This window comes from Schistocerca piceifrons, chromosome 3 (assembly GCF_021461385.2).
Source record: "Schistocerca piceifrons isolate TAMUIC-IGC-003096 chromosome 3, iqSchPice1.1, whole genome shotgun sequence".
Classification (NCBI taxonomy): domain Eukaryota; kingdom Metazoa; phylum Arthropoda; class Insecta; order Orthoptera; family Acrididae; genus Schistocerca; species Schistocerca piceifrons.
In genome coordinates, this window is record NC_060140.1 from 836,083,840 (window position 1) to 836,110,179 (window position 26,340).

A 26,340-nucleotide genomic window follows, 5' to 3' on the forward strand; every position below is an offset into this window, starting at 1 on the left:
TTCTTTGATAATGATCAACAAGAACCAAATAATAGACTGCGTATGATAGAAGATGTTCTGAACGAGAGTTTAGCAAAAATTTTTCTCCGTTTGAAAATCTTTGCAGACGCCTCTTTCAGTACGTTACATTCTGCACTGAAATTATAGTAATCTTAGATTTAAAAATCTAGTCAATTGCCGTGCTTCATTTCTGACCGTATCACTATTAGGCATAAGAATAATACGAATATAAACATGACATAATATGTGTATTCTTCCCCATTTGCTGTTGTCTCACTCTAGTTTTGTAGTTTATTAGGCTGACAGGATTTAAATGAGATAGCTGCAAACACAAAAGAATACATGACAAAATGTTTTTATTCGTATTATTCTTATGGTGAAGAGAATACTGCATGTGATTCATAATTCATAAAAGTTCCTATTAGCAACCATCTCTTCTCACAGGTAGGAAAAAAATCAGATTGTAGAGTTTCCCATATTGACAAACATCCCAAACAGTCTTGCCAGTCGGATTTTCGTAGTACATTGAAATGCTACTACATTCGAAGATGAACAGTACAGAATTTGTATTCTGGAATCATTCTGTATTTCCTTCGATGGATAATGTATGAAAATGCAGTGGTCGAAACTTGGGGCGGAGAAAAAGCTCGTCCCTTTTTTTTTTTTACTGACGCAGAGGTTTTGGCGCCAGTATTTATCTTTGTGCCTGCAAAGCATGCCTGTATAGCGCTACATATATTCAACGGCAGAAGTTAGTTCTGGTGGCACCTACCAACATTTTTCAGAACTCCCACTTACTTTGCACTCAATTCTAAGCCGCAGGCGGTTTTTTGGATTACAAAAACTGTAAAAAAAGTGCGGCTTAGATTCGAGTAAATACGGTAATTTTGCAAGTACTCAAGGAGGCTTGAGTAGAGAAGATCATTTGCAAGACAGATCTTGAATCTGAAACTGGTAGTTGCATATCAAAAACAGTGGAGCAAGAATTTTGTGCTCACATGTGCAGACTTCAAGGAAGATTATGGTTCAATGGAGAGACAGATATTGTTACATATTTTGAAGGATATGAGTTTGCATATAAAATCCAATGATCTGATTAAACAAACCCTAAGTAATATGACACCTCAGGTCAAGCTCAGAGGAAAGGTTTCAGAGTCCTTAAATATCAAAAACAAAGTCACACAGGGATATAGACTCTCCCTTTTATACTTTAACTGTGTACCTGATTAGGTGATTAAGGAATGGTGACAAGAAATAAAAGGAGTGTTAGGAATATGACTGAGGTGCAAGAAAATATGAATACAGGTAGATTGTCTGACATTTGCAGACAATATTGCGATTTTGTTGAAATCATTATATGAGCAGCTAATAAAATCTTGCAACTACGGAGACAAGCAAATAAAGCAGGTCAACATATCTCAATGGAGAGGACCTACAAGGGTGGTTTGAAAAGTTATTGGAATCACCATGAGAGGTCATTGGACTGTTGCCTGCAAACATGTGCCACGTCAGTGCTCTTGGAAGAGAGCTGTGGCAGTGACATGGCTCTGTTGTTGTTCGTGTGTAGTGATTTGCGAAGATGGAAAAAAATCAAGGTTCGAGCACTGATTAAGTACTTTGTAAAGAAAGGTGTAAAAGCAAATGACGATTTCCAGAATACCCTGGGGGGACTCTGCTCCTTCATATTCAACTGCTGCCAAGAAGACAAATGAATTTAAATTTGGTTGGGAGAGCTTAGACGATGATCCACGCAATGGTCGGCCAACTTGTGTTACTACCCCAGAAATCATTGCAAAAGTGCACAAAATGGTCATGGAGGATCACTGATTCAAAGTGCGTGAAATTGCTCATGCTTGTCATGTGTCACCTGAAAGGGTATATCACATTTTAACTGAAGAATTAGAAATGAAAAAATTATTTGAGTGCCAGCACACATGTGCCATCACGATGGCAAAATTACACGAACTAAGGTATGAATTGTTGCCACACGCATCTTATTCACACGATATGGCTCCGTCAGCCTTCTGTCTCTTCCCAAAACTGAAAATTTTTCTCGGTGGACAATGATTCACTTCAAATGAAGAATTGATAGCCGGAGTTGACATCTGTTTTGCTGGCCTGTAGGAAACTCATTTTCGAGATGGGATCAAGGCACTGGAACATCGTTGGACCAAGTACATTAATCTACAAGAAGACTACATTGAAAAATAATAAAAGTTTCAGTGATGTAAGTACTTTTTTTCTAATTCGTGCTGATAACTTTTCAAACCACCATTGTAATATATGACAGACATCAAGGCAGCTCCTAAATGGATGACAACAAAAGGAGGAAAAATTCAGAAGGTGGAAAGATTGAAATATCTAGGGGAGTGATTTTACACTGGAATGACAAAAATAAATCATGGTAATACAAATAAACAAAATGAATTTAGCAAACAAATTAATGTTAAACATTTACAGTAAGAAGAATCTTTTGATCAGTGCAAAACTGCGACATTACCAGACAGTGATTCACCCTTTAAGTCTTCTAAAAAAATCAGTAGAAAGTCTGAACTAGTAAGTTCAGGAGTACTTAAGAGGCAAGAACTTGTGGAACAGAGGATTTTTGGGTCCATATTGCGGCATCAAAAGCAGGAGGTGTTGAATATAGAAGATGAACAAAGCAAGAACTCTCGGCTGAGATAGAGAGAATCTCTGACATCGTCAGAAAAAGGAGGACATGTTCTTCGACTGCATCTGAAGAATGGATCAAGGGAGGTTGACACGTCAGATAATAGAGTTTGTTGTGAACAAGAGAACCAAAGCACACTGAATCCAAGAGGTACACAAATACCCGGAAAGAAAGGGAATATAGCAAACACAAATTTACAGCAGGGTGACTTTCCAATAAAAATGTTCTGGCGGTCACAGGTTTCCAGGACCCAGGATAGAATTAGGCCCAGGGAAAAAGCATCATGGACAGAATAGTGAAGAATGTTGCAAAGTATGAGAATTTAGTAATATTTAGTGAGGATAAAGGCCAGAAGAAAAGAAGCTGACCCAAATCAATGTGGTCCTCATATGATTAAAATGAAGAAAAAGAAGAAGAAAAATTGACTTAAGTAACTGCCCACCATGACAAAGATATTGAGTATGTCCTCAAGCAGTAGCTGTTATTGTGTTGTTGAAGATAAAAAAAGATTACTTCAGTTTGGAGATTGTGACATGAATCAGAGAAAGTGTAATAGTATTGTTCACTATTGAGAAGAATGCTGTATTACTGTAACACACTGACTGTCTAATACTTTTCTGTGATCATTGTAGGAAGTGTTAGATATTTGAGTCATTTGATAATTGGTAAGTTGGTGAGCTCTTCAGAAGGGATGATAGGAGTAAATAATTAGCAGCTGATGCTGGGATCTTGCCCAAATGTTACTTAGAAAAGCCATAGCAGTTACAAGTAGTATTGTTATGTTTGTTATTGTGTGAAAGTAAAAATAACCGCCAACACCTTTAGAGCAGATTTCTGCATTTGAAACCTAAACAGGGAATGAAGATAAGGAACTAAAGTTTATTTTGGAATCACTTTGGCATTTGGTACAGTGGCAGCTTTGTCTTTGTAATACACGCATGCACATTATCTCCCATATAATGCCACATCTCATTGCTGTATAATACAATTCTGATATTATGACTTTAATATTGGAGCATGCCATGATCCACCAATAAAAGTATTGTATTCTATGAAACAATTCAAAATGTAGTTGTATCTCACCTAGTACCTAGCTTTGCATTTGCAGTCAGGAGAGCTTACGAACTTGGGTGGGTCAAGCATGGTGGGAACAATGATGGGGAAACATTGCAGTAGCAAGCCCTATATCTTGATCACAATAACCAAGTGGTTTGTTGAGCATGTAAGGGGAGGGGGATGTTGTTGATTTGCCGTTGTGGTCAAGCACAATATTGCTCCGGTAGAAGTGGCTGTGCACCTCTGTACTGAATATGTTAACACACTCCTCGTTAATGAGCAGAATTGAGTTCACAGAGAATCATAATAGTCACTTCACTTTCCTAAGCGATTTCACATTATGTAAAAGAAAAATATTGCAGTGAGAAACAAAGCATGTCAGAACAAACCACAATACAGTCAGTAATTTTCATCCATAGCTACTTGGCAAATGACAGCTTGCAGCTGTGCACAGGACAGGAGGTGTGATCAAACTGATGCTCTGAACGCCTGACACAGCCATATCATTTAAATATTTGGGCATAACATTGCAGGGTGATAGGAAATGGAACGAGCATGTGAAGATTATGGTAGGGAAGCCGAATGGTTGACATCGGTTTATTGTGAGAATTCTTGGAAGGTGTGGTTTATCTGTAAACAAGGCCTCATATAGAACTCTAGAGCAACCTGTTTTTGAGTACTGCTCAAGTGTTTAGAATCAGCATCAGGTTGGATTAAAAGAAGAAATCAAAACAGTTAAGCGGCAGGCTGCTGGATTTGTTACCGGTAGGTTTGAACAACACAAAAGTATTATGCAGTTTCTTTGAGAACTCGAATGGGAATAACTGGACGGAAGGCGATGTTCTTTTTGAGGAACACTGTTGAGAAAATTAGAGCACCAGCATTTGAAACTGACTGCGGAATGATCCTAGTGTCATAGACAGTCATTTTTCCATTGCTCTGTCTGCAAGTGGAACAGGAAAGGAAATGACTGGTAGTGGTACAGGGTTCCCTCCGCCATGCACCGTATTGCGGCTGTGAAGTAGGTATGTAGATTTAGATGTAGACTGGTTGTTGCTATGAAAGTAGCTGTTGATCACTTTCTTATTCTGATCCAAGTGTAGTTGTGCACCTCATCTGTGCTGTAGGTGTGCAGTGAGTGTGATATCTTTAAGAAGCATATGATGTTTTAATAATGTGTGCACCTTCATCTTCAGTTTAAATTTATATTCAAGAACTGTTTTAGTGTATGTAATATCTGGAGGTGCATTGAAAGTTCTGGAACTGAAGGAACTGTGGTTCTCCAATTTGGATTTTAAAATAAAAGTAATTTTGTATTTAATTTCATATACTTGTTCAGTTTTGAATATGAATGTGAACCCCTGTCATATTAGTTGTGGTTTGATGGTGTGTTATTCTGCTATAAAAATGTGACAGCCATTCTTGCGTCATTAACCATAGTCTGATGATTGCATGCACATTTCAGATCCAGAACCTGTTTCCTCAATAAATGCCACAAAAATTACTGACACGCAGATTACTCTGACTTGGATTCCTCCACGTGGTGAACTGAGTGATTTTGAGGTAATCTATATGTATTAGTCTAAACATGGGAACTTTGTGCACTTGGGTTTACAATGTGTATCAGAATTGTTTGCGTGTCTTGTTGTTAGTGTTATACTTCCTAATACAATTTTTGTGACAACATGTTCATTACTCACTTTCATTTTGCTTTGTCTTGTGCAGGTTACCTACCAGAATGCTGATGGCTTGCTTATTCATAACTTAACAAAACTGAACAGTATTACTATCTCAAACCTTAAACCCCACTGGAACTATACATTCACAGTGGTCGTCCGGTCAGGAACAGAGTCATCATTTTTAAAACCATCTGTCCCCGCTTCGGGAATCTTCACAACTGAAGAGTCTGTACCTGGAATGGTATGCATTTTATAATAAAAAAAAAAATCTTATTTGTAGGAAAAAAATTGCATTGAAATTTCACAGGGAGAAATTTGTGTCCAAGTCGCAACTTCCATTAAAACTGCAGTTATTTATATATATTCCATACTGTTCTATAATTTTGTTTTTGAAATGATGGTTGCTCAAAAATCTCCAGTCGTCTAGGTGTATAATGAAATGCTGTACATGATTTTTGATTGTCACATTCACTTTTGTTCTTGAGTTAGCTTTGCAGTTGATCAGTTACTCAAGGCGCATTTTGTGAAATACTGAAATATTTTTCAATGTTAACCACATTTAAAGGCAGAAAAAAGTAATTTATTATCAGTTACAGATCCATCTCATTCACCACTGTCCTTACTAAAGTTATTGAGAAAAATACATAAATATCTATATGAAGTTACTTTACAAAGAATAATATGGTGATAGCCTCTCATTTTGCTTTCCCTTACAACATTTCTGTAGCATAAGTCATATTTTATCTCAATGGAATGGAAATGAAGTCCCATGCTTCTTGACAGAGCGTAGGGGAGCGATGCGGGAGACCCACACTGCTGTACTAGCCAAGTTCCTAATGGATGTAGTTTGCCGTTGTCTTCTTCCAACCATGATGGGGATGGATGATGATGATGATGATGATGATGATGATGATGATGATGAAGATGACACAACAACACCAAGTCATCTCGGGGCAGGTGAAAATCCATGACCCCACCGGGAATCGAACCCAGAACCCCGTGCATGGGAAGCGAGAACACTACTGCAAGACCATGAGCTGTGGACTTTTATCTCACTACTGAACATAAACTACCCTTTTTGTATATTCTGTGACCTTCCCAAGGTTTTTGATTGCATGAATTATAACATTTTACTAGATGAACTAAAATACTGTCACGTGGTTAGTGCCTAAAGATTGGAGATTTCTGTGGATTGTCTTAAAGGTTTTGTTCCAGCAAAAGCTGGAGTGGCAGTTATTTTCTTCTTGATTCCTTATCTTGAATGGAAGGTTAACTTTCTGTAACAAAAGGGTGTGCTGGGAGAGAAGTACTCCTTCAGTCCGTCCATTATTACAGAAAACAAAGAAATGTTACCACTGTTTGAATCATTAGTTGATTTTTTGACTTCTTAAGAGTTTCTTTCTCTTACTATGGAGATGGAAAACAGTACTGTCAAAATGTCATGTAAGGCTAGTAATTCTGTGGGATTTTGTTCCAGCTGTTATAGGACTGTGGCATCTATTTAAAGTTTTGGAGTGCAAGTACCATTGTTCAGTTGCCGTGCTACATGGCCCCAGTTCCTGTCTTTCACCTCTGAACAGTCTTCAGCACATTTTGTTGTATACATTCGATTTCACCATCATCCAAAACATTACATCACTTTCTGTTGTATTACTTGCATTGTCATAGTCTTCATCATTGCATGATTCACAAAAATCACTTTCTTCCAGAAATGCCTAATTCTCATAGCTTAATCTTTGTACTGGTTAGGTGTGCTGTCACACACTGAGATCATGGAATGCAGGCTAATTGTGGGTAAACTTGGACTGTGTGCTCTATTTCACAAGTGTACAACTAGTGCTATTTACCATTGTGGCTGCAGAATTTTAACAGAAAGCAGCAAACTATAGAAGAAAAGCATGATGTGCCTTTTATACTATCGTGGCTGTGTACACATCATTATAATACAGTAAATGGAACTGCCATGATGACTGGAACTATCACTGTAAGCAGATGAGTTAATTATAAGTTGTCGGTTTCAGAAATAGATATTAGAGGCTGTAGATAAATAAAACCTAATGTGTAAAACTTGTTTATTTCCAGATGCGTAATTAATGACCACAATGTTTTGGCACAGCGGTATGGGTTAGTAAAGAGGCATCATGTTCTCTTGCACCTTCATTCCTATGCAGGTGAATACTATACAGAAAAGTTGGTTCATGGCTCAATCCAATTTGGTCCTGGCTTTTTTTTTTTCTACACTTAACATTTTTGTTACCTCAGACAATGTGCTGTGGTTCATATTCAAAGTCAAATGGTAGGTTTTGTGTAATCTGGTACATGAATTGGCTCTAGATTAGAGGAAGGCAACATGTGAAAAGAATGGCTGATAAAGTTAATCATACCCATTACCAAGAAAAGCCTTTAGATTGAAAAATATTTTTCTGGCTACTACTGAGGTTGCTTTTTATCAGAGAGTATAAGCTATTTTGTTATAATTATGAGACAAAATGCCGAAATTTAACTCGGAAGTATCTGATCCAAGGTTAAACTTCAAAGAAATGTGTGCTAGCAGATTTAACTTAATATGTTGTTGCAAATTTGACAATATGAGCATGTTGAAATCTGAAGAGGCGTCTCCATTGGTGTTCTTGACATGGTATTCAGTTGATGTGCCCTTGAAGAGGAGCAGTTTTGAATAATTATTTGTATGGATTTCAGAATGCATTTGAGTGTAAATAAGTCCTCTGAGAAACTGTCTGTGGTCACAAAGCAGTTACTCTAACTTTAGTCTTTATTGCAGCTATTTTTGTGATTTGTAGATACTACACTGAGTAGTTTGGAATTTGGTGTTGTGTGAACAGTTTTTTGAGACGTTTAGTTCTGTAATGTCAAAAGTGATATTCAGCATTGAAACTGGTTGCAAAACTTTACTGTAACAGTTTCACCAAGAGACTAGATGGTCATTATGTGTCACGACGTGCTTTGATGTTGATTTTTCATTAAAAGTGAAGAGGGAATGCAGTGTGGACAGAAGAATACCAAATGATCCAACATCACAATCTCACTGGAAGAAGGGAGGAGAGAAATTGCAGATCAATGTGCTAGACTTTCTCTCCCAAGGTTTTTCAGATGAACCTAGACTTCAAAGCACAAGGCTTGCTCGAATGAGATGCTTTACATAACATATATTTGCCAGTGTGTGTAGCACAAAATGCACAATTTTTAGGAACGCAGAATCCAGACACTTCACTGTCTACTTGACAGTTTCAGTTCTGATCTGGCTATATGTGGTTTGTTCATTTTTTTCTCAAAAGTGTGAAATAGCATCTGTATTCTTAACTTTCAGAAACAACTTATCCAGAAAGATGTATTATGGCGCCTTAACTGTGCAGTTTGAGAGGGTGCATGTGTACGAACAATTTGAGGGATACTACTTTGTGAAGGTGTAAAGACATGTTTCAGAAGGATAGGTGTTGCTATTGCTCCCAAAACTTTGTCATTTTGATGTCACAATTTCAGCATGTTTATGGGGAAAACGACTTTGAGCAGAACATCAGTACGCAGAATCCATATCAGTTACTGTACCTATGTTGTTGTTGTTGTGGTCTTCAGTCCTGAGACTGGTTTGATGCAGCTCTCCATGCTACTCTATCCTGTGCAAGCTTCTTCATCTCCCAGTACCTACTGCAACCTACATCCTTCTGAATCTGCTTAGTGTATTCATCTCTTGGTCTCCCTCTACGATTTTTACCCTCCATGCTGCCCTCCAATGCTAAATTTGTGAGACCTTGATGCCTCAAAACATGTCCTACCAACCGATCCCTTCTTCTAGTCAAACTGTGCCACAAACTTCTCTTCTCCCCAATCCTATTCAATACCTCCTCATTAGTTACATGATCTACCCACCTTATCTTCAGCATTCTTCTGTAGCACCACATTTCGAAAGCTTCTATTCTCTTCTTGTCCAAACTAGTTATCGTCCATGTTTCACTTCCATACATGGCTACACTCCATACAAATACTTTCAGAAATGACTTCCTGACACTTAAATCTGTATTCGATGTTAACAAATTTCTCTTCTTCAGAAACGATTTCCTTGCCATTGCCAGTCTACATTTTATATCCTCTCTACTTCGACCATCATCAGTTATTTTACTCCCCAAATAGCAAAACTCCTTTACTACTTTAAGTGTCTCATTTCCTAATCTAATTCCCTCAGCATCACCTGATTTAATTTGACTACATTCCATTATCCTCGTTTTGCTTTTGTTGATGTTCATCTTATATCCTCCTTTCAAGACACTGTCCATTCCGTTCAACTGCTCTTCCAAGTCCTTTGCTGTCTCTGACAGAATTACAATGTCATCGGCGAACCTCAAAGTTTTTATTTCTTCTCCATGGATTTTAATACCTACTCCAAATTTTTCTTTTGTTTCCTTTACTGCTTGCTCAATATACAGATTGAATAACATCGGGGAGAGGCTGCAACCCTGTCTCACTCCTTTCCCAACCACTGCTTCCCTTTCATGCCCCTCGACTCTTATAACTGCCATCTGATTTCTGTACAAATTGTAAATAGCCTTTCGCTCCCTGTATTTTATACCTGCCACCTTCAGAATTTGAAAGAGAGTATTCCAGTTAACATTGTCAAAAGCTTTCTCTAAGTCTACAAATGCTAGAAACGTAGGTTTGCCTTTTCTTAATCTTTCTTCTAAGACAAGTCGTAAGGTTAGTATTGCCTCACGTGTTCCAACATTTCTACGGAATCCAAACTGATCTTCCCCGAGGTCCGTTTCTACCAGTTTTTCCATTCGTCTGTAAAGAATTCGCATTAGTATTTTGCAGCTGTGACTTATTAAACTGATAGTTCGGTAATTTTCACATCTGTCAACACCTGCTTTCTTTGGGATTGGAATTATTATATTCTTCTTGAAGTCTGAGGGTATTTCACCTGTCTCATACATCTTGCTCACCAGATGGTAGAGTTTTGTCATGACTGGCTCTCCCAAGGCCGTCAGTAGTTATAATGGAATGTTGTCTACACCCGGGGCCTTGTTTCGACTCAGGTCTTTCAGTGCTCTGTCACTCTTCACGCAGTATCTTATCTCCCATTTCATCTTCATCTACATCCTCTTTCATTTCCATAATATTGTCCTCAAGTACATCGCCCTTGTATAAACCCTCTATATACTCCTTCCACCTTTCTGCCTTCCCTTCTTTGCTTAGAACTGGGTTTCCATCTGAGCTCTTGATATTCATACAAGTGGTTCTCTTCTCTCCAAAGGTCTCTTTAATTTTCCTGTAGGCAGTATCTATCTTACCCCTAGTGAGACAAGCCTCTACATCCTTACATTTGTCCTCTAGCCATCCCTGCTTAGCCATTTTGCACGTCCTGCCGATCTAATTTTTGAGACGTTTGTATTCCTTTTTGCCTGCTTCATTTACTGCATTTTTATATTTTCTCCTTTCATCAATTAAATTCAATATTTCTTCTGTTACCCAAGGATTTCTACTAGCCCTCATCTTTTTACCTACTTGATCCTCTGCTGCCTTCACTACTTCATCCCTCAAAGCTACCCATTCTTCTTCTACTGTATTTCTTTCCCCCATTCCTGTCAATTGTTCCCTTATGCTCTCCCTGAAACTCTGTACAATCTCTGGTTCTTTCAGTTTATCCAGGTCCCATCTCCTTAAATTCCCACCTTTTTGCAGTTTCTTCAGTTTTAATCTACAGGTCATAACCAATAGATTGTGGTCAGAGTCCACATCTGCCCCTGGAAATGTCTTACAATTTTCTCCTTTCATCAATTAAATTCAATATTTCTTCTGTTACCCAAGGATTTCTATTAGCCCTCGCCTTTTTACCTACTTGATCCTCTGCTGCCTTCACTACTTATCCCTCAAAGCTACCCATTCTTCTTCTACTGTATTTCTTTCCCCCATTCCTGTCAATTGTTCCCTTATGCTCTCCCTGAAACTCTGTGCAATCTCTGGTTCTTTCAGTTTATCCAGGTCCCATCTCCTTAAATTCCCACCTTTTTGCAGTTTCTTCAGTTTTAATCTACAGGTGATAACCAATAGATTGTGGTCAGAGTCCACATCTGCCCCTGGAAATGTCTTACAATTTAAAACCTGGTTCCTAAATCTCTGTCTTACCATTATATAATCTATCTGATACCTTTTAGTATCTCCAGGATTCTTCCAGGTATACAACCTTCTTTTATGATTCTTGAACCAAGTGTTAGCTATGATTAAGTTATGCTCTGTGCAAAATTCTACCAGGCAGCTTCCTCTTTCATTTCTTCCCCCCAATCTGTATTCACCTACTATGTTTCCTTCTCTCCCTTTTCCTACTGATGAATTCCAGTCACCCATGACTATTAAATTTTCGTCTCCCTTCACTACCTGAATAATTTCTTTTATCTCGTCATACATTTCATCTATTTCTTCATCATCTGCAGAGCTAGTTGGCATATAAACTTGTACTACTGTAGTAGGCATGGGCTTTGTGTCTATCTTGGCCACAATAATGCGTTCACTATGCTGTTTGTAGTAGCTAACCCGCACTCCTATTTTTTTATTCATTATTAAACCTACTCCTGCATTACCCCTATTTGATTTTGTATTTATAACCCTGTAATCACCTGACCAAAAGTCTTGTTCCTCCTGCCACCGAACTTCACTAATTCCCACTATATCTAACTTTAACCTATCCATTTCCCTTTTTAAATTTTCTAACCTACCTGCCCGATTAAGGGATCTGACATTCCACGCTCCGATCCGTAGAACGCCAGTTTTCTTTCTCCTGATAACGACGTCCTCTTGAGTAGTCCCCGCCCGGAGATCCGAATGGGGGACTATTTTACCTCCGGAATATTTTACCCAAGAGGACGCTATCATCATTTAATCATACAGTAAAGCTGCATGTCCTCGGGAAAAATTACGGCTGTAGTTTCCCCCTGCTTTCAGCCGTTCGCAGTACCAGCACAGCAAGGCCGTTTTGGTTAATGTTACAAGGCCAGATCAGTCAATCATCCAGACTGTTGCCCCTGCAACTACTGAAAAGGCTGCTGCCCCTCTTCAGGAACCACATGTTTGTCTGGCCTCTCAACAGATACCCCTCCGTTGTGGTTGCACCTACGGTACGGCCATCTGTATCGTTGAGGCACGCAAGCCTCCCCACCAACGGCAAGGTCCATGGTTCATGGGGGGAGGTGTACCTATGTACAGTCAACAAAACGGAACTGTTGACATGGAAAATGGCTAAATTGCACATCAGTCATTCTCAGTCCATACAATCATGTCACAGCTTTTGGCAACACTTTTGCCCCATTAATGCCTGTGTTGCATTATGGCAGCAACATATTATCGTACCAGCGAGATGTACTGTACACAACACTGGAAATTAATACCCATTAAATATTATACATGGAAGTAAAGGATATCAACAGTGACCATGAAATATGTAGTAATTTGAGCCACACTAAATGCAGTCTGAATGGGGTGTTCATTTCATTGTGTGAGCAGTTCATAGGCAGAGTCCGTGATCATTACTCATTGAACCAGAGTTCAGTTACACCATCTGGCCAATACTTTTTTATGTCCTATTGTGATAGGTGCCAATGGCCTTTCTGTGTTAATTTCTCTTGTATTGATGAGTACAATGCTGGTGCATATTATTTGTAGTTTTTAAATGAGCTATTGCAATAACGAGCTGAAAAAACTGCATCAAAGAGATACCTCAAATTTTAAACAAAATTCATTAAAGCTATTTTAAGGGCTTCGTTTTATAGGAGTAAGAGAATATAATAATGTTGAGGAGCGAGTGAATTTAGATCAATCTAGCAAAATTATATCTTTTATGAAGCTTGTATTTCAAGTAGTCTCAACAACTACTCGGATAATTATTCAATTGTTTGGCATGATTGAAACTGGTAATGATACACTTTTTATCAAATTACATGCTCAACTCTTTTATTCAGAAACCAAAATTCGTTATCACTCTCAATTTAGAAAACAGCCAGGTCCAATTTAGGTTACAAAAGAGAGTATGCATATAAAGAAGTGGCAGATAGATTGGGAAAGCAGATGCAGCAGAAAAAATCATTAAGATGAAACTGAGTAAGAGAGAACAAATGTTTAAAGAGGAGCTCAGATTTTGATCTCAAAGTAAATTTACAAATATGGAGGGAAAAATAAGTTCAGCTGTTCATTGTAATGGGTCTGAATAAGATGTTTAAATTCTGTGAGACAATATCTAATAAAATGCTATTGGATGTGTGTAACGATCTGTAAAGGATAAGCAGATACGATTTTCACGATCTTCCAATTGACGGGACAAGTGCAGAATATGGTTTTCCAAAGTAAAGTATAATTAGTTTTTTCCATAATTTAAAGGAAAATGGACCTTGATAATGTCAGTGATCTGTGGGTATGAAACTACACACACCAGGTGCCTTACTGCAGTTAGAATTTAATTTGAGAAAATGACTATACATGTTCTGATTAGCATTTTTTGAATTTACTCAAAAATACTATAATTACTGAAAATGATTCTGAGTGTAGAGGAAAGGTGCCTATTGCGGGAGAATTTGCTACTATGAGAAAGCTAGATTCTGACAAAAGTAAGTGCTCAGCTCTATTACGAAGTATCAGAATTTTGTTCTAACAGCATCTGAGACTTAGAGCAGTGACAATAAGACCATTAGAGAGCTGGATATTGTCGATAATCCTTGGTTTTAAAAGTGTTGAATTTCAAGTTTATAGAGTGTATGTGCTTGTAGGGCTTTAATATCTGAAGTTGAGTAGCGGTTACAGCAATATTCATAAGATTATATTTTTCATAAAGTTCTCATTCGTTTGATATAATGAAGTGTCCTCCAAATGGAGCAGCGTAACTGTGAGGCTAGTTTTGAAGTGCGAGAGGGCTTATTCCTAATGTGCGATAACACAGGTATCCTAATACGGAACAATATTGCATATTAGGACACCGTATCTCGTATTAGGAGTAACTTCAGCTTGCCATCCTAGTCACTGGATTTCGACTTAGTTTTATTAAGTGGTTTGACAATTTTGTGAACTTCATGAAGACATTTGGTGGTGGTCCTGTTGTGATAATACGTGACATGCATTGCATCACATTTCTGTGATAGACAGAGCAAGAGGAAACAGTGTCCAGATCATCTGTTTATTGCCACATTCTGTGCATGAAATACTGTCTCTTTTGTAGAATTTATGGCACTGTCTAAAATGTATTGTCCCCAAAAAATAGAAACCTGGTGGGCACATAACACAGGTAAAATAGCAACCTCATTATTGATTACATCGTTATTGGGAGCAGCCTACATGAGGGCAATAACAATGTAAAATGCTTTAAAAAGCCTCTGGAAAATTGGCTCTTCCCCTGTAACAGGCAACTGCTTCACACTACACCAGGATTTTGACATACACGATGAGTCCAGTTGGTATCTGGCTAGCTCCCAAAATCAGCAAGCCACACCATGAGCCACCTGATCTAGAAACATCAGAATTTTCTGAATGTCTTAATTACTTAACATCATCTCCATACAGGGAATGTTTCAAACAATTTAGAGGGATGAAAGCTGTGGTGGAATCAATGGGACATAAGCAAAAGTTTTGTTCTTGAAAAAGAAAATGACAAAAGCACAGTAAACAACTTTCCATTCATTCGTTGATGGCAATGATTCAGATATGCTGTCTGAAGACGAAGACACTCGATGAATGTAAATGTAGGTAAATGGGCGTGGAGCATGGAATACCATCCTTGGGCTTCCGAAGAATGTTAATGTTAAAAAGAGCATTTGTATTCTCTGACTGCACTTCTTTTGCACAATAAACACAAAGTGACAGTATGGAAGAGAATATTATTGTTTTTGGGTTGCTTGTGCTTACATTGGTCAATATTACATGTTTTCTCTGTTTGTCTCATATTAGGATGCCATTTCTATTTCTATCCAAATTGACTTGTTTGAGCTTTCTTCAAATTTACACGTGTTAAGTGTTAGTTAGCACAAATTCAATAAACAAAATGTAGAGAACAGTAATCTCATGTAGATTTCTATTTAATAGAAATGTTGCAATATCATGTGAGATAAGGAAAGCTCTCCTCATCAGAGATGAGTCTAATATGAGGTCCAGTCACTAATGGCCACAATTACCTGCCTCATCCGACAAGGCATGGAGGGGATCAGCTTCTGGAAATATATCTGATCGTCCATGGGACTCCCCCATGTATCCAATACTAGTTCTGGGGCCAATGTGGGCCGGTATAAGTTCATGTGACACTTCATTTTGCCCCAAACTTTTCAGTGGGATTTAAGTCCAGCACTCAAACGGGCCAGTCAATCTGGTCGACATCAGCCTGTTGCAAAAACCATTGCAGAATGGTTCGACTCGAATGAACCTGTGAGTGGTCCTGCTGGAACTAGATCTCCTCATTGGGTGAAACAATCATACTGGACAAGTACGAGGATGCTATCTCTCATGGCCTGATATGCTGAGGTGCCCTAGCACTAAATGACTGTTCGTCACATACTCGTCTGTGGCGCAGTGTATTATGTTCGGCGTACCTCGGCTATATTCATGTTATGCCCTCAACACATCAACAAACAATGCAAAGTAAAAAGAAAAAAATGGATGAAAATGACAGAAACTTTAACTTATTTCGTGAAAATACAGATCCTCATTTGCTGCCAAGTGACTCCATGTAAGTGTTCAGTTGTGCTCTTATTTGTTTGTTCAAGGCAGAAATATCTCAGCATTTGAAACAAATACTAACAAAGAGATAGAGGGGCTGGCCAGTACTTACCTCAGCTCAGTACAGCCGATAGATACACATAAAACAGAACTGAAAATTTACATTCCTAGCTTTCGGAACTTTGTTCCTTCATCAGGGAGGAGAGAGGGGAAAAAAAAAGGGAAGAAGGGAAAGTGGATTCAGTTACTCACAACCCAGGTTATGAAGCAACAGGGAAAGGTAAACAGGGAGGGTAGCAAGGATGGAGGCATGGTTGTCAGAGGGAAGCCAAAGATATTCTACTGTAAGTACTGTGCCAGCTTCAAACCAAAGAGGATGCATACAGAAGTAAAGTATAAAGATAAACACAACTATGTAGGATGAAAAGATGCGTGAATGGCTAAAGAGGAAAGGGAAAGAGGAGAAGACTGAAGAGTGAATGGGAGTGTGGTTCTTTAACGTAGGTTCAGTCCAGGGGGATGGCGGGATGAAAGGATGTGTTGGAGTGCAAGTTCCCATCTCCGCAGTTCAGAGGAACTGGTGTTGGGTGGGAGAAGCCAAATGGCACATACGGTGTAGCAGGTTCCTAGGTCCCTAGAATTATGCTGGAGGGCATGCTCCGCTACTGGGTATTGGGCATCTCCTAGGCGGACAGTTCGTCTGTGTCCGTTCATTCGCTCAGCCAGTTTGGTTGTTGTCATGCCGATGTAAAAGGCTGTGCAGTGCAGGCACGTCAGTTGATAAATGACATGTGTAGTTTCACACGTAGCCCTGCCTTGAATTGTGTATGTTTTACCAGTAGCGGGGCTGGAGTAGGTGGTTGTGGGCGGATGCATGGGGCAGGTTTTGCAGCGGGGTCGGTTACAGGGGTAGGAACCGCTGGGTAGAGAAGGTAGTCTGGGAATATTGTAGGGTTTAACAAGGATGTTACGGAGGTTAGGGGGGCGACGAAAGGCAACTCTGGGTGGTGTGGGGAGAATTTTGTCAAGGGATGATCTCATTTCAGGGGTTGACTTGAGAAAGTCATATCCCTGGCGGAGTAATTTGTTGATGTTTTCGAGGCCAGGATAATACTGGGTGACAAGGGGGATGCTTCTGTGTGGTCTGGGGGTAGGAACATTGTTGTTGGATGGGGAGGAATGTATTGCTCGGGAAATCTGTTTGTGGACAAGGTCTGCAGGATAGTTGCGGGAGAGGAAAGCACTGGTCAGGTTATTGGTGTAGTTGTTGAGGGATTCGTCACTGGAGCAGATACGTTTGCCACGAATACCTAGGCTGTAGGGAAGGGAGCGTTTGATGTGGAAAGGATGGCAGCTATCAAAGTGAAGGTACTGTTGTTTGTTTGTGGGTTTGATATGGACTGAGGTGTGGATGTGAGCTTCAACAAGATGAAGGTCAACATCCAGGAAGGTGGCTTGGGTTTTGGAGAAGGACCAGGTGAAATTCAGATTCGAAAAGGAGTTGAGGTTATGGAGGAAATTAAGGAGTGTTTCTTCACCATGAGTCCAGACCACAAAGATGTCATCTATAAACCTATACCAGGCCAGGGGAAGCAGCTGTTGGGTCTTCAGGAAAGCCTCCTCCATGCGGCCCATGAAGAGGTTGGCATAGGAGGGAGCCATCCTGGTTCCCATGGCCGTTCCCCTGATTTGTTTGTAGGTCTGGCCTTCAAAAGTGAAGTAATTATGGGTGAGGATGAAGTTGGTAAGTGTGATAAGGAACGAGGTTTTTGGAAGATCTTCGGGTGGGCGTTGGGAGAGGTAGTGCTCAAGGGCAGAGAGACCATGGGTATGTGGGATGTTTGTGTAAAGGGATGTAGCATCTATGGTGACAAGAAAGGTTTCAGGTGGGAGAGGAGTGGGAATGGATTTGAGGCGTTCTAGGAAGTGGTTTGTGTCTTTGATGTAGGATGGGAGTCTGCGGGTGATAGGTTGTAGGTGCTGGTCTACCAGAGCTGAGATACGTTCGGTTGGGGATTTGAAGCCTGCTACAATGGGACGGCCAGGATGGTTCTCTTTGTGGATTTTGGGTAATAGGTAGAAGGTAGGGGTACGTGGCTCAGGTGGAGTGAGTAAGTCTATGGAAGCCGTTGTGAGGCCTTGTGAGGGACCTTGGATTTTTAGGATTTTTTGCAGCTCAGTCTGGATGGAGGGAATGGGATCCTGGGTAACAGCTTTGTAGGTTGAGGTGTCAGAGAGTTGACGCAGTCCTTCTGCCACATACTCCACACGGTCAAGTACGACAGTTGTGGAGCCTTTATCCGCCGGGAGGATGACAATAGAGTGGTCTATTTTCAGCTCTTTAATGGCACGGGATTCAGCTGGGGTGATGTTGGGGGTTGTCGGGATGTTCTTCAAGAAGGACTGGGAGGCAACACTGGATGTGAGGAATTCCTGAAATGTCTGCAAGGGATGGTTTTGGGGGAGGGGAGGAGGATCCCTTTGAGAAGGCAGTCGAAACTGTTCTAGACAGGGTTCAACACTGGGTCTAGTGCTTGGGGGCTGTGTTTGGGTAGTGAAGTGATATTTCCAGTTGAGGTTCCGGGTGAATGAGAGGAGATCTTTAACCAGGGCAGTGTGGTTGAATTTAGGTGTGGGGCTAAAGGTTAAGCCTTTTGATAGAACAGATGTCTCTGGAGGAGAGAGGGATCTGGATGAGAGGTTTAGGACTGAATTGGGACTGGTGATATGTGGCATTTGACTGTGGTTATAGTTGAGATTTGGTCTGTGTGGGGTATGTGCTGGGATGGGGAGATTGAGTAGGGTGGCTAGGCTAGGTTTGTTGGCTATGAGGGGGGTTTGTTGAAGGTTCTGTTGTGGTTGGTGTTTGTGAGGGATAGGGAGAGGGACCCCACTTCTTAGGTGTTGCACTAGCACTGTGGATAGTTTTTTCAGGTGTTGTGTGGCATGGAACTCAAGTTTGCAGCTGGCTTCTAGGATGATGTTCCTCAGTGTGTTCTCCAAGCAAGGGTTTGAGAGGTGGAGGACTTTGAAGAGAGATAGGAGCTGTTGGGAGTGGTGGTTACATGAAGTAGTGTAGAGATTCAGGACAAGTTGGGTAAGGGCTAAGGATTGAAGGTTCTGGAAGTCCAGGAGAGACTGGTGGAAGGAGGAATTGCACCCAGAGATGGGAACTTTTAAGGTAAGCCCTTTAGGGGTAATTCCAAAGGTTAAGCAGGACTGGAGGAAAAGTATGTGGGATTGCAGTTTGGCTACAGTGAATGCATGTTTCCGGAATGAATGTAAATAATGTGGTATAGGATTAGGGTACATAGTGGGTAACTGGTGGATAGGGAAATTAGATAACTAAAGTTGAGATAGTAATCATAAGAAGGAGTAAAACACGGAGGGAAGGACGAGAAGGAAAGAAATTGTGTTGGTAATGTTCAATACCAAAGGAAGACCAGTAAATAAGAAAAATACGGAAAAAGTTAACCAGACCAAGCAAGTATGTCCAGATCAGGGGAAAAAGAACACACGTAGCTCAAAAACAGAGATAGCGAGTGGCGAAAAAAGATCGCGCGTGCCGCAAAAGCGATCGCGCGTGCCGCAAAAAAGATCGCGCGTGCCGCAAAAAAGATCGCGCGTGCCGCAAAAAAGATCGCGGGTGGGGCAGAAATGTCCCAAAAAAATTTTCTAGTGGCAGAGAAAGATAGCCAATGGCACAAAAATATCGCCAGCAACAAGAAATCGACGGAAATGGATGATACTGGTAGGTGTGGAAGAGATTGTTGGCAGTGATTGTTGGCTGGGAAACAGCGAATAACGAACGTTAAAACTATGGAATGTTGAATAAATAAATCAATAAATAAAAAAGAGAAGAGGACTATAAACGGAACAAGATAATAGGAGGAAGATGAAACTAGCACAGTTGGTGACGAAAATATTTATTTATGTATATATAAAACACTGAAGAAGAGAAAGTGTTAAGATGACAGACGTAAGTGATAGCTAACAAAAGGGACAAAACAATGAAGGATGTGGACCATATAGGTGATCTAAATGATTAATGGAAAATCTCATATAAGATGTGAAACAAATACTAACAAAGAGATAGAGGGGCTGGCCAGTACTTACCTCAGCTCAGTACAGCCGATAGATACACATAAAACAGAACTGAAAATTTACATTCCTAGCTTTCGGAACTTTGTTCCTTCATCAGGGAGGAGAGAGGGGAAAAAAAAGGGAAGAAGGGAAAGTGGATTCAGTTACTCACAACCCAGGTTATGAAGCAACAGGGAAAGGTAAACAGGGAGGGTAGCAAGGATGGAGGCATGGTTGTCAGAGGGAAGCCAAAGATATTCTACTGTAAGTACTGTGCCAGCTTCAAACCAAAGAGGATGCATACAGAAGTAAAGTATAAAGATAAACACAACTATGTAGGATGAAAAGATGCGTGAATGGCTAAAGAGGAAAGGGAAAGAGGAGAAGACTGAAGAGTGAATGGGAGTGTGGTTCTTTAACGTAGGTTCAGTCCAGGGGGATGGCGGGATGAAAGGATGTGTTGGAGTGCAAGTTCCCATCTCCGCAGTTCAGAGGAACTGGTGTTGGGTGGGAGAAGCCAAATGGCACATACGGTGTAGCAGGTTCCTAGGTCCCTAGAATTATGCTGGAGGGCATGCTCCGCTACTGGGTATTGGGCATCTCCTAGGCGGACAGTTCGTCTGTGTCCGTTCATTCGCTCAGCCAGTTTGGTTGTTGTCATGCCGATGTAAAAGGCTGTGCAGTGCAGGCACGTCAGTTGATAAATGACATGTGTAGTTTCACACGTAGCCCTGCCTTGAATTGTGTATGTTTTACCAGTAGCGGGGCTGGAGTAGGTGGTTGTGGGCGGATGCATGGGGCAGGTTTTGCAGCGGGGTCGGTTACAGGGGTAGGAACCGCTGGGTAGAGAAGGTAGTCTGGGAATATTGTAGGGTTTAACAAGGATGTTACGGAGGTTAGGGGGGCGACGAAAGGCAACTCTGGGTGGTGTGGGGAGAATTTTGTCAAGGGATGATCTCATTTCAGGGGTTGACTTGAGAAAGTCATATCCCTGGCGGAGTAATTTGTTGATGTTTTCGAGGCCAGGATAATACTGGGTGACAAGGGGGATGCTTCTGTGTGGTCTGGGGGTAGGAACATTGTTGTTGGATGGGGAGGAATGTATTGCTCGGGAAATCTGTTTGTGGACAAGGTCTGCAGGATAGTTGCGGGAGAGGAAAGCACTGGTCAGGTTATTGGTGTAGTTGTTGAGGGATTCGTCACTGGAGCAGATACGTTTGCCACGAATACCTAGGCTGTAGGGAAGGGAGCGTTTGATGTGGAAAGGATGGCAGCTATCAAAGTGAAGGTACTGTTGTTTGTTTGTGGGTTTGATATGGACTGAGGTGTGGATGTGAGCTTCAACAAGATGAAGGTCAACATCCAGGAAGGTGGCTTGGGTTTTGGAGAAGGACCAGGTGAAATTCAGATTCGAAAAGGAGTTGAGGTTATGGAGGAAATTAAGGAGTGTTTCTTCACCATGAGTCCAGACCACAAAGATGTCATCTATAAACCTATACCAGGCCAGGGGAAGCAGCTGTTGGGTCTTCAGGAAAGCCTCCTCCATGCGGCCCATGAAGAGGTTGGCATAGGAGGGAGCCATCCTGGTTCCCATGGCCGTTCCCCTGATTTGTTTGTAGGTCTGGCCTTCAAAAGTGAAGTAATTATGGGTGAGGATGAAGTTGGTAAGTGTGATAAGGAACGAGGTTTTTGGAAGATCTTCGGGTGGGCGTTGGGAGAGGTAGTGCTCAAGGGCAGAGAGACCATGGGTATGTGGGATGTTTGTGTAAAGGGATGTAGCATCTATGGTGACAAGAAAGGTTTCAGGTGGGAGAGGAGTGGGAATGGATTTGAGGCGTTCTAGGAAGTGGTTTGTGTCTTTGATGTAGGATGGGAGTCTGCGGGTGATAGGTTGTAGGTGCTGGTCTACCAGAGCTGAGATACGTTCGGTTGGGGATTTGAAGCCTGCTACAATGGGACGGCCAGGATGGTTCTCTTTGTGGATTTTGGGTAATAGGTAGAAGGTAGGGGTACGTGGCTCAGGTGGAGTGAGTAAGTCTATGGAAGCCGTTGTGAGGCCTTGTGAGGGACCTTGGATTTTTAGGATTTTTTGCAGCTCAGTCTGGATGGAGGGAATGGGATCCTGGGTAACAGCTTTGTAGGTTGAGGTGTCAGAGAGTTGACGCAGTCCTTCTGCCACATACTCCACACGGTCAAGTACGACAGTTGTGGAGCCTTTATCCGCCGGGAGGATGACAATAGAGTGGTCTATTTTCAGCTCTTTAATGGCACGGGATTCAGCTGGGGTGATGTTGGGGGTTGTCGGGATGTTCTTCAAGAAGGACTGGGAGGCAACACTGGATGTGAGGAATTCCTGAAATGTCTGCAAGGGATGGTTTTGGGGGAGGGGAGGAGGATCCCTTTGAGAAGGCAGTCGAAACTGTTCTAGACAGGGTTCAACACTGGGTCTAGTGCTTGGGGGCTGTGTTTGGGTAGTGAAGTGATATTTCCAGTTGAGGTTCCGGGTGAATGAGAGGAGATCTTTAACCAGGGCAGTGTGGTTGAATTTAGGTGTGGGGCTAAAGGTTAAGCCTTTTGATAGAACAGATGTCTCTGGAGGAGAGAGGGATCTGGATGAGAGGTTTAGGACTGAATTGGGACTGGTGATATGTGGCATTTGACTGTGGTTATAGTTGAGATTTGGTCTGTGTGGGGTATGTGCTGGGATGGGGAGATTGAGTAGGGTGGCTAGGCTAGGTTTGTTGGCTATGAGGGGGGTTTGTTGAAGGTTCTGTTGTGGTTGGTGTTTGTGAGGGATAGGGAGAGGGACCCCACTTCTTAGGTGTTGCACTAGCACTGTGGATAGTTTTTTCAGGTGTTGTGTGGCATGGAACTCAAGTTTGCAGCTGGCTTCTAGGATGATGTTCCTCAGTGTGTTCTCCAAGCAAGGGTTTGAGAGGTGGAGGACTTTGAAGAGAGATAGGAGCTGTTGGGAGTGGTGGTTACATGAAGTAGTGTAGAGATTCAGGACAAGTTGGGTAAGGGCTAAGGATTGAAGGTTCTGGAAGTCCAGGAGAGACTGGTGGAAGGAGGAATTGCACCCAGAGATGGGAACTTTTAAGGTAAGCCCTTTAGGGGTAATTCCAAAGGTTAAGCAGGACTGGAGGAAAAGTATGTGGGATTGCAGTTTGGCTACAGTGAATGCATGTTTCCGGAATGAATGTAAATAATGTGGTATAGGATTAGGGTACATAGTGGGTAACTGGTGGATAGGGAAATTAGATAACTAAAGTTGAGATAGTAATCATAAGAAGGAGTAAAACACGGAGGGAAGGACGAGAAGGAAAGAAATTGTGTTGGTAATGTTCAATACCAAAGGAAGACCAGTAAATAAGAAAAATACGGAAAAAGTTAACCAGACCAAGCAAGTATGTCCAGATCAGGGGAAAAAGAACACACGTAGCTCAAAAACAGAGATAGCGAGTGGCGAAAAAAGATCGCGCGTGCCGCAAAAGCGATCGCGCGTGCCGCAAAAAAGATCGCGCGTGCCGCAAAAAAGATCGCGCGTGCCGCAAAAAAGATCGCGGGTGGGGCAGAAATGTCCCAAAAAAATTTTCTAGTGGCAGAGAAAGATAGCCAATGGCACAAAAATATCGCCAGCAACAAGAAATCGACGGAAATGGATGATACTGGTAGGTGTGGAAGAGATTGTTGGCAGTGATTGTTGGCTGGGAAACAGCGAATAACGAACGTTAAAACTATGGAATGTTGAATAAATAAATCAATAAATAAAAAAGAGAAGAGGACTATAAACGGAACAAGATAATAGGAGGAAGATGAAACTAGCACAGTTGGTGACGAAAATATTTATTTATGTATATATAAAACACTGAAGAAGAGAAAGTGTTAAGATGACAGACGTAAGTGATAGCTAACAAAAGGGACAAAACAATGAAGGATGTGGACCATATAGGTGATCTAAATGATTAATGGAAAATCTCATATAAGATGTGAAACAAATACTAACAAAGAGATAGAGGGGCTGGCCAGTACTTACCTCAGCTCAGTACAGCCGATAGATACACATAAAACAGAACTGAAAATTTACATTCCTAGCTTTCGGAACTTTGTTCCTTCATCAGGGAGGAGAGAGGGGAAAAAAAAGGGAAGAAGGGAAAGTGGATTCAGTTACTCACAACCCAGGTTATGAAGCAACAGGGAAAGGTAAACAGGGAGGGTAGCAAGGATGGAGGCATGGTTGTCAGAGGGAAGCCAAAGATATTCTACTGTAAGTACTGTGCCAGCTTCAAACCAAAGAGGATGCATACAGAAGTAAAGTATAAAGATAAACACAACTATGTAGGATGAAAAGATGCGTGAATGGCTAAAGAGGAAAGGGAAAGAGGAGAAGACTGAAGAGTGAATGGGAGTGTGGTTCTTTAACGTAGGTTCAGTCCAGGGGGATGGCGGGATGAAAGGATGTGTTGGAGTGCAAGTTCCCATCTCCGCAGTTCAGAGGAACTGGTGTTGGGTGGGAGAAGCCAAATGGCACATACGGTGTAGCAGGTTCCTAGGTCCCTAGAATTATGCTGGAGGGCATGCTCCGCTACTGGGTATTGGGCATCTCCTAGGCGGACAGTTCGTCTGTGTCCGTTCATTCGCTCAGCCAGTTTGGTTGTTGTCATGCCGATGTAAAAGGCTGTGCAGTGCAGGCACGTCAGTTGATAAATGACATGTGTAGTTTCACACGTAGCCCTGCCTTGAATTGTGTATGTTTTACCAGTAGCGGGGCTGGAGTAGGTGGTTGTGGGCGGATGCATGGGGCAGGTTTTGCAGCGGGGTCGGTTACAGGGGTAGGAACCGCTGGGTAGAGAAGGTAGTCTGGGAATATTGTAGGGTTTAACAAGGATGTTACGGAGGTTAGGGGGGCGACGAAAGGCAACTCTGGGTGGTGTGGGGAGAATTTTGTCAAGGGATGATCTCATTTCAGGGGTTGACTTGAGAAAGTCATATCCCTGGCGGAGTAATTTGTTGATGTTTTCGAGGCCAGGATAATACTGGGTGACAAGGGGGATGCTTCTGTGTGGTCTGGGGGTAGGAACATTGTTGTTGGATGGGGAGGAATGTATTGCTCGGGAAATCTGTTTGTGGACAAGGTCTGCAGGATAGTTGCGGGAGAGGAAAGCACTGGTCAGGTTATTGGTGTAGTTGTTGAGGGATTCGTCACTGGAGCAGATACGTTTGCCACGAATACCTAGGCTGTAGGGAAGGGAGCGTTTGATGTGGAAAGGATGGCAGCTATCAAAGTGAAGGTACTGTTGTTTGTTTGTGGGTTTGATATGGACTGAGGTGTGGATGTGAGCTTCAACAAGATGAAGGTCAACATCCAGGAAGGTGGCTTGGGTTTTGGAGAAGGACCAGGTGAAATTCAGATTCGAAAAGGAGTTGAGGTTATGGAGGAAATTAAGGAGTGTTTCTTCACCATGAGTCCAGACCACAAAGATGTCATCTATAAACCTATACCAGGCCAGGGGAAGCAGCTGTTGGGTCTTCAGGAAAGCCTCCTCCATGCGGCCCATGAAGAGGTTGGCATAGGAGGGAGCCATCCTGGTTCCCATGGCCGTTCCCCTGATTTGTTTGTAGGTCTGGCCTTCAAAAGTGAAGTAATTATGGGTGAGGATGAAGTTGGTAAGTGTGATAAGGAACGAGGTTTTTGGAAGATCTTCGGGTGGCCTCCCAGTCCTTCTTGAAGAACATCCCGACAACCCCCAACATCACCCCAGCTGAATCCCGTGCCATTAAAGAGCTGAAAATAGACCACTCTATTGTCATCCTCCCGGCGGATAAAGGCTCCACAACTGTCGTACTTGACCGTGTGGAGTATGTGGCAGAAGGACTGCGTCAACTCTCTGACACCTCAACCTACAAAGCTGTTACCCAGGATCCCATTCCCTCCATCCAGACTGAGCTGCAAAAAATCCTAAAAATCCAAGGTCCCTCACAAGGCCTCACAACGGCTTCCATAGACTTACTCACTCCACCTGAGCCACGTACCCCTACCTTCTACCTATTACCCAAAATCCACAAAGAGAACCATCCTGGCCGTCCCATTGTAGCAGGCTTCAAATCCCCAACCGAACGTATCTCAGCTCTGGTAGACCAGCACCTACAACC

General features: G+C 41.7%; 1 protein-coding gene across 1 annotated transcript in view; it reads left to right on the top strand.

Annotated features, from left to right (window-relative positions):
• The window catches only part of LOC124789875 (tyrosine-protein phosphatase 10D-like), a 361,743-nt gene that overhangs the window by 274,405 nt on the left and 60,998 nt on the right, over positions 1-26,340 (top strand). The window contains 2 exon segments of the mRNA XM_047257389.1: positions 5,193-5,290; positions 5,453-5,647. Of these exon segments, the coding sequence (XP_047113345.1) occupies positions 5,193-5,290; positions 5,453-5,647 (293 nt within the window).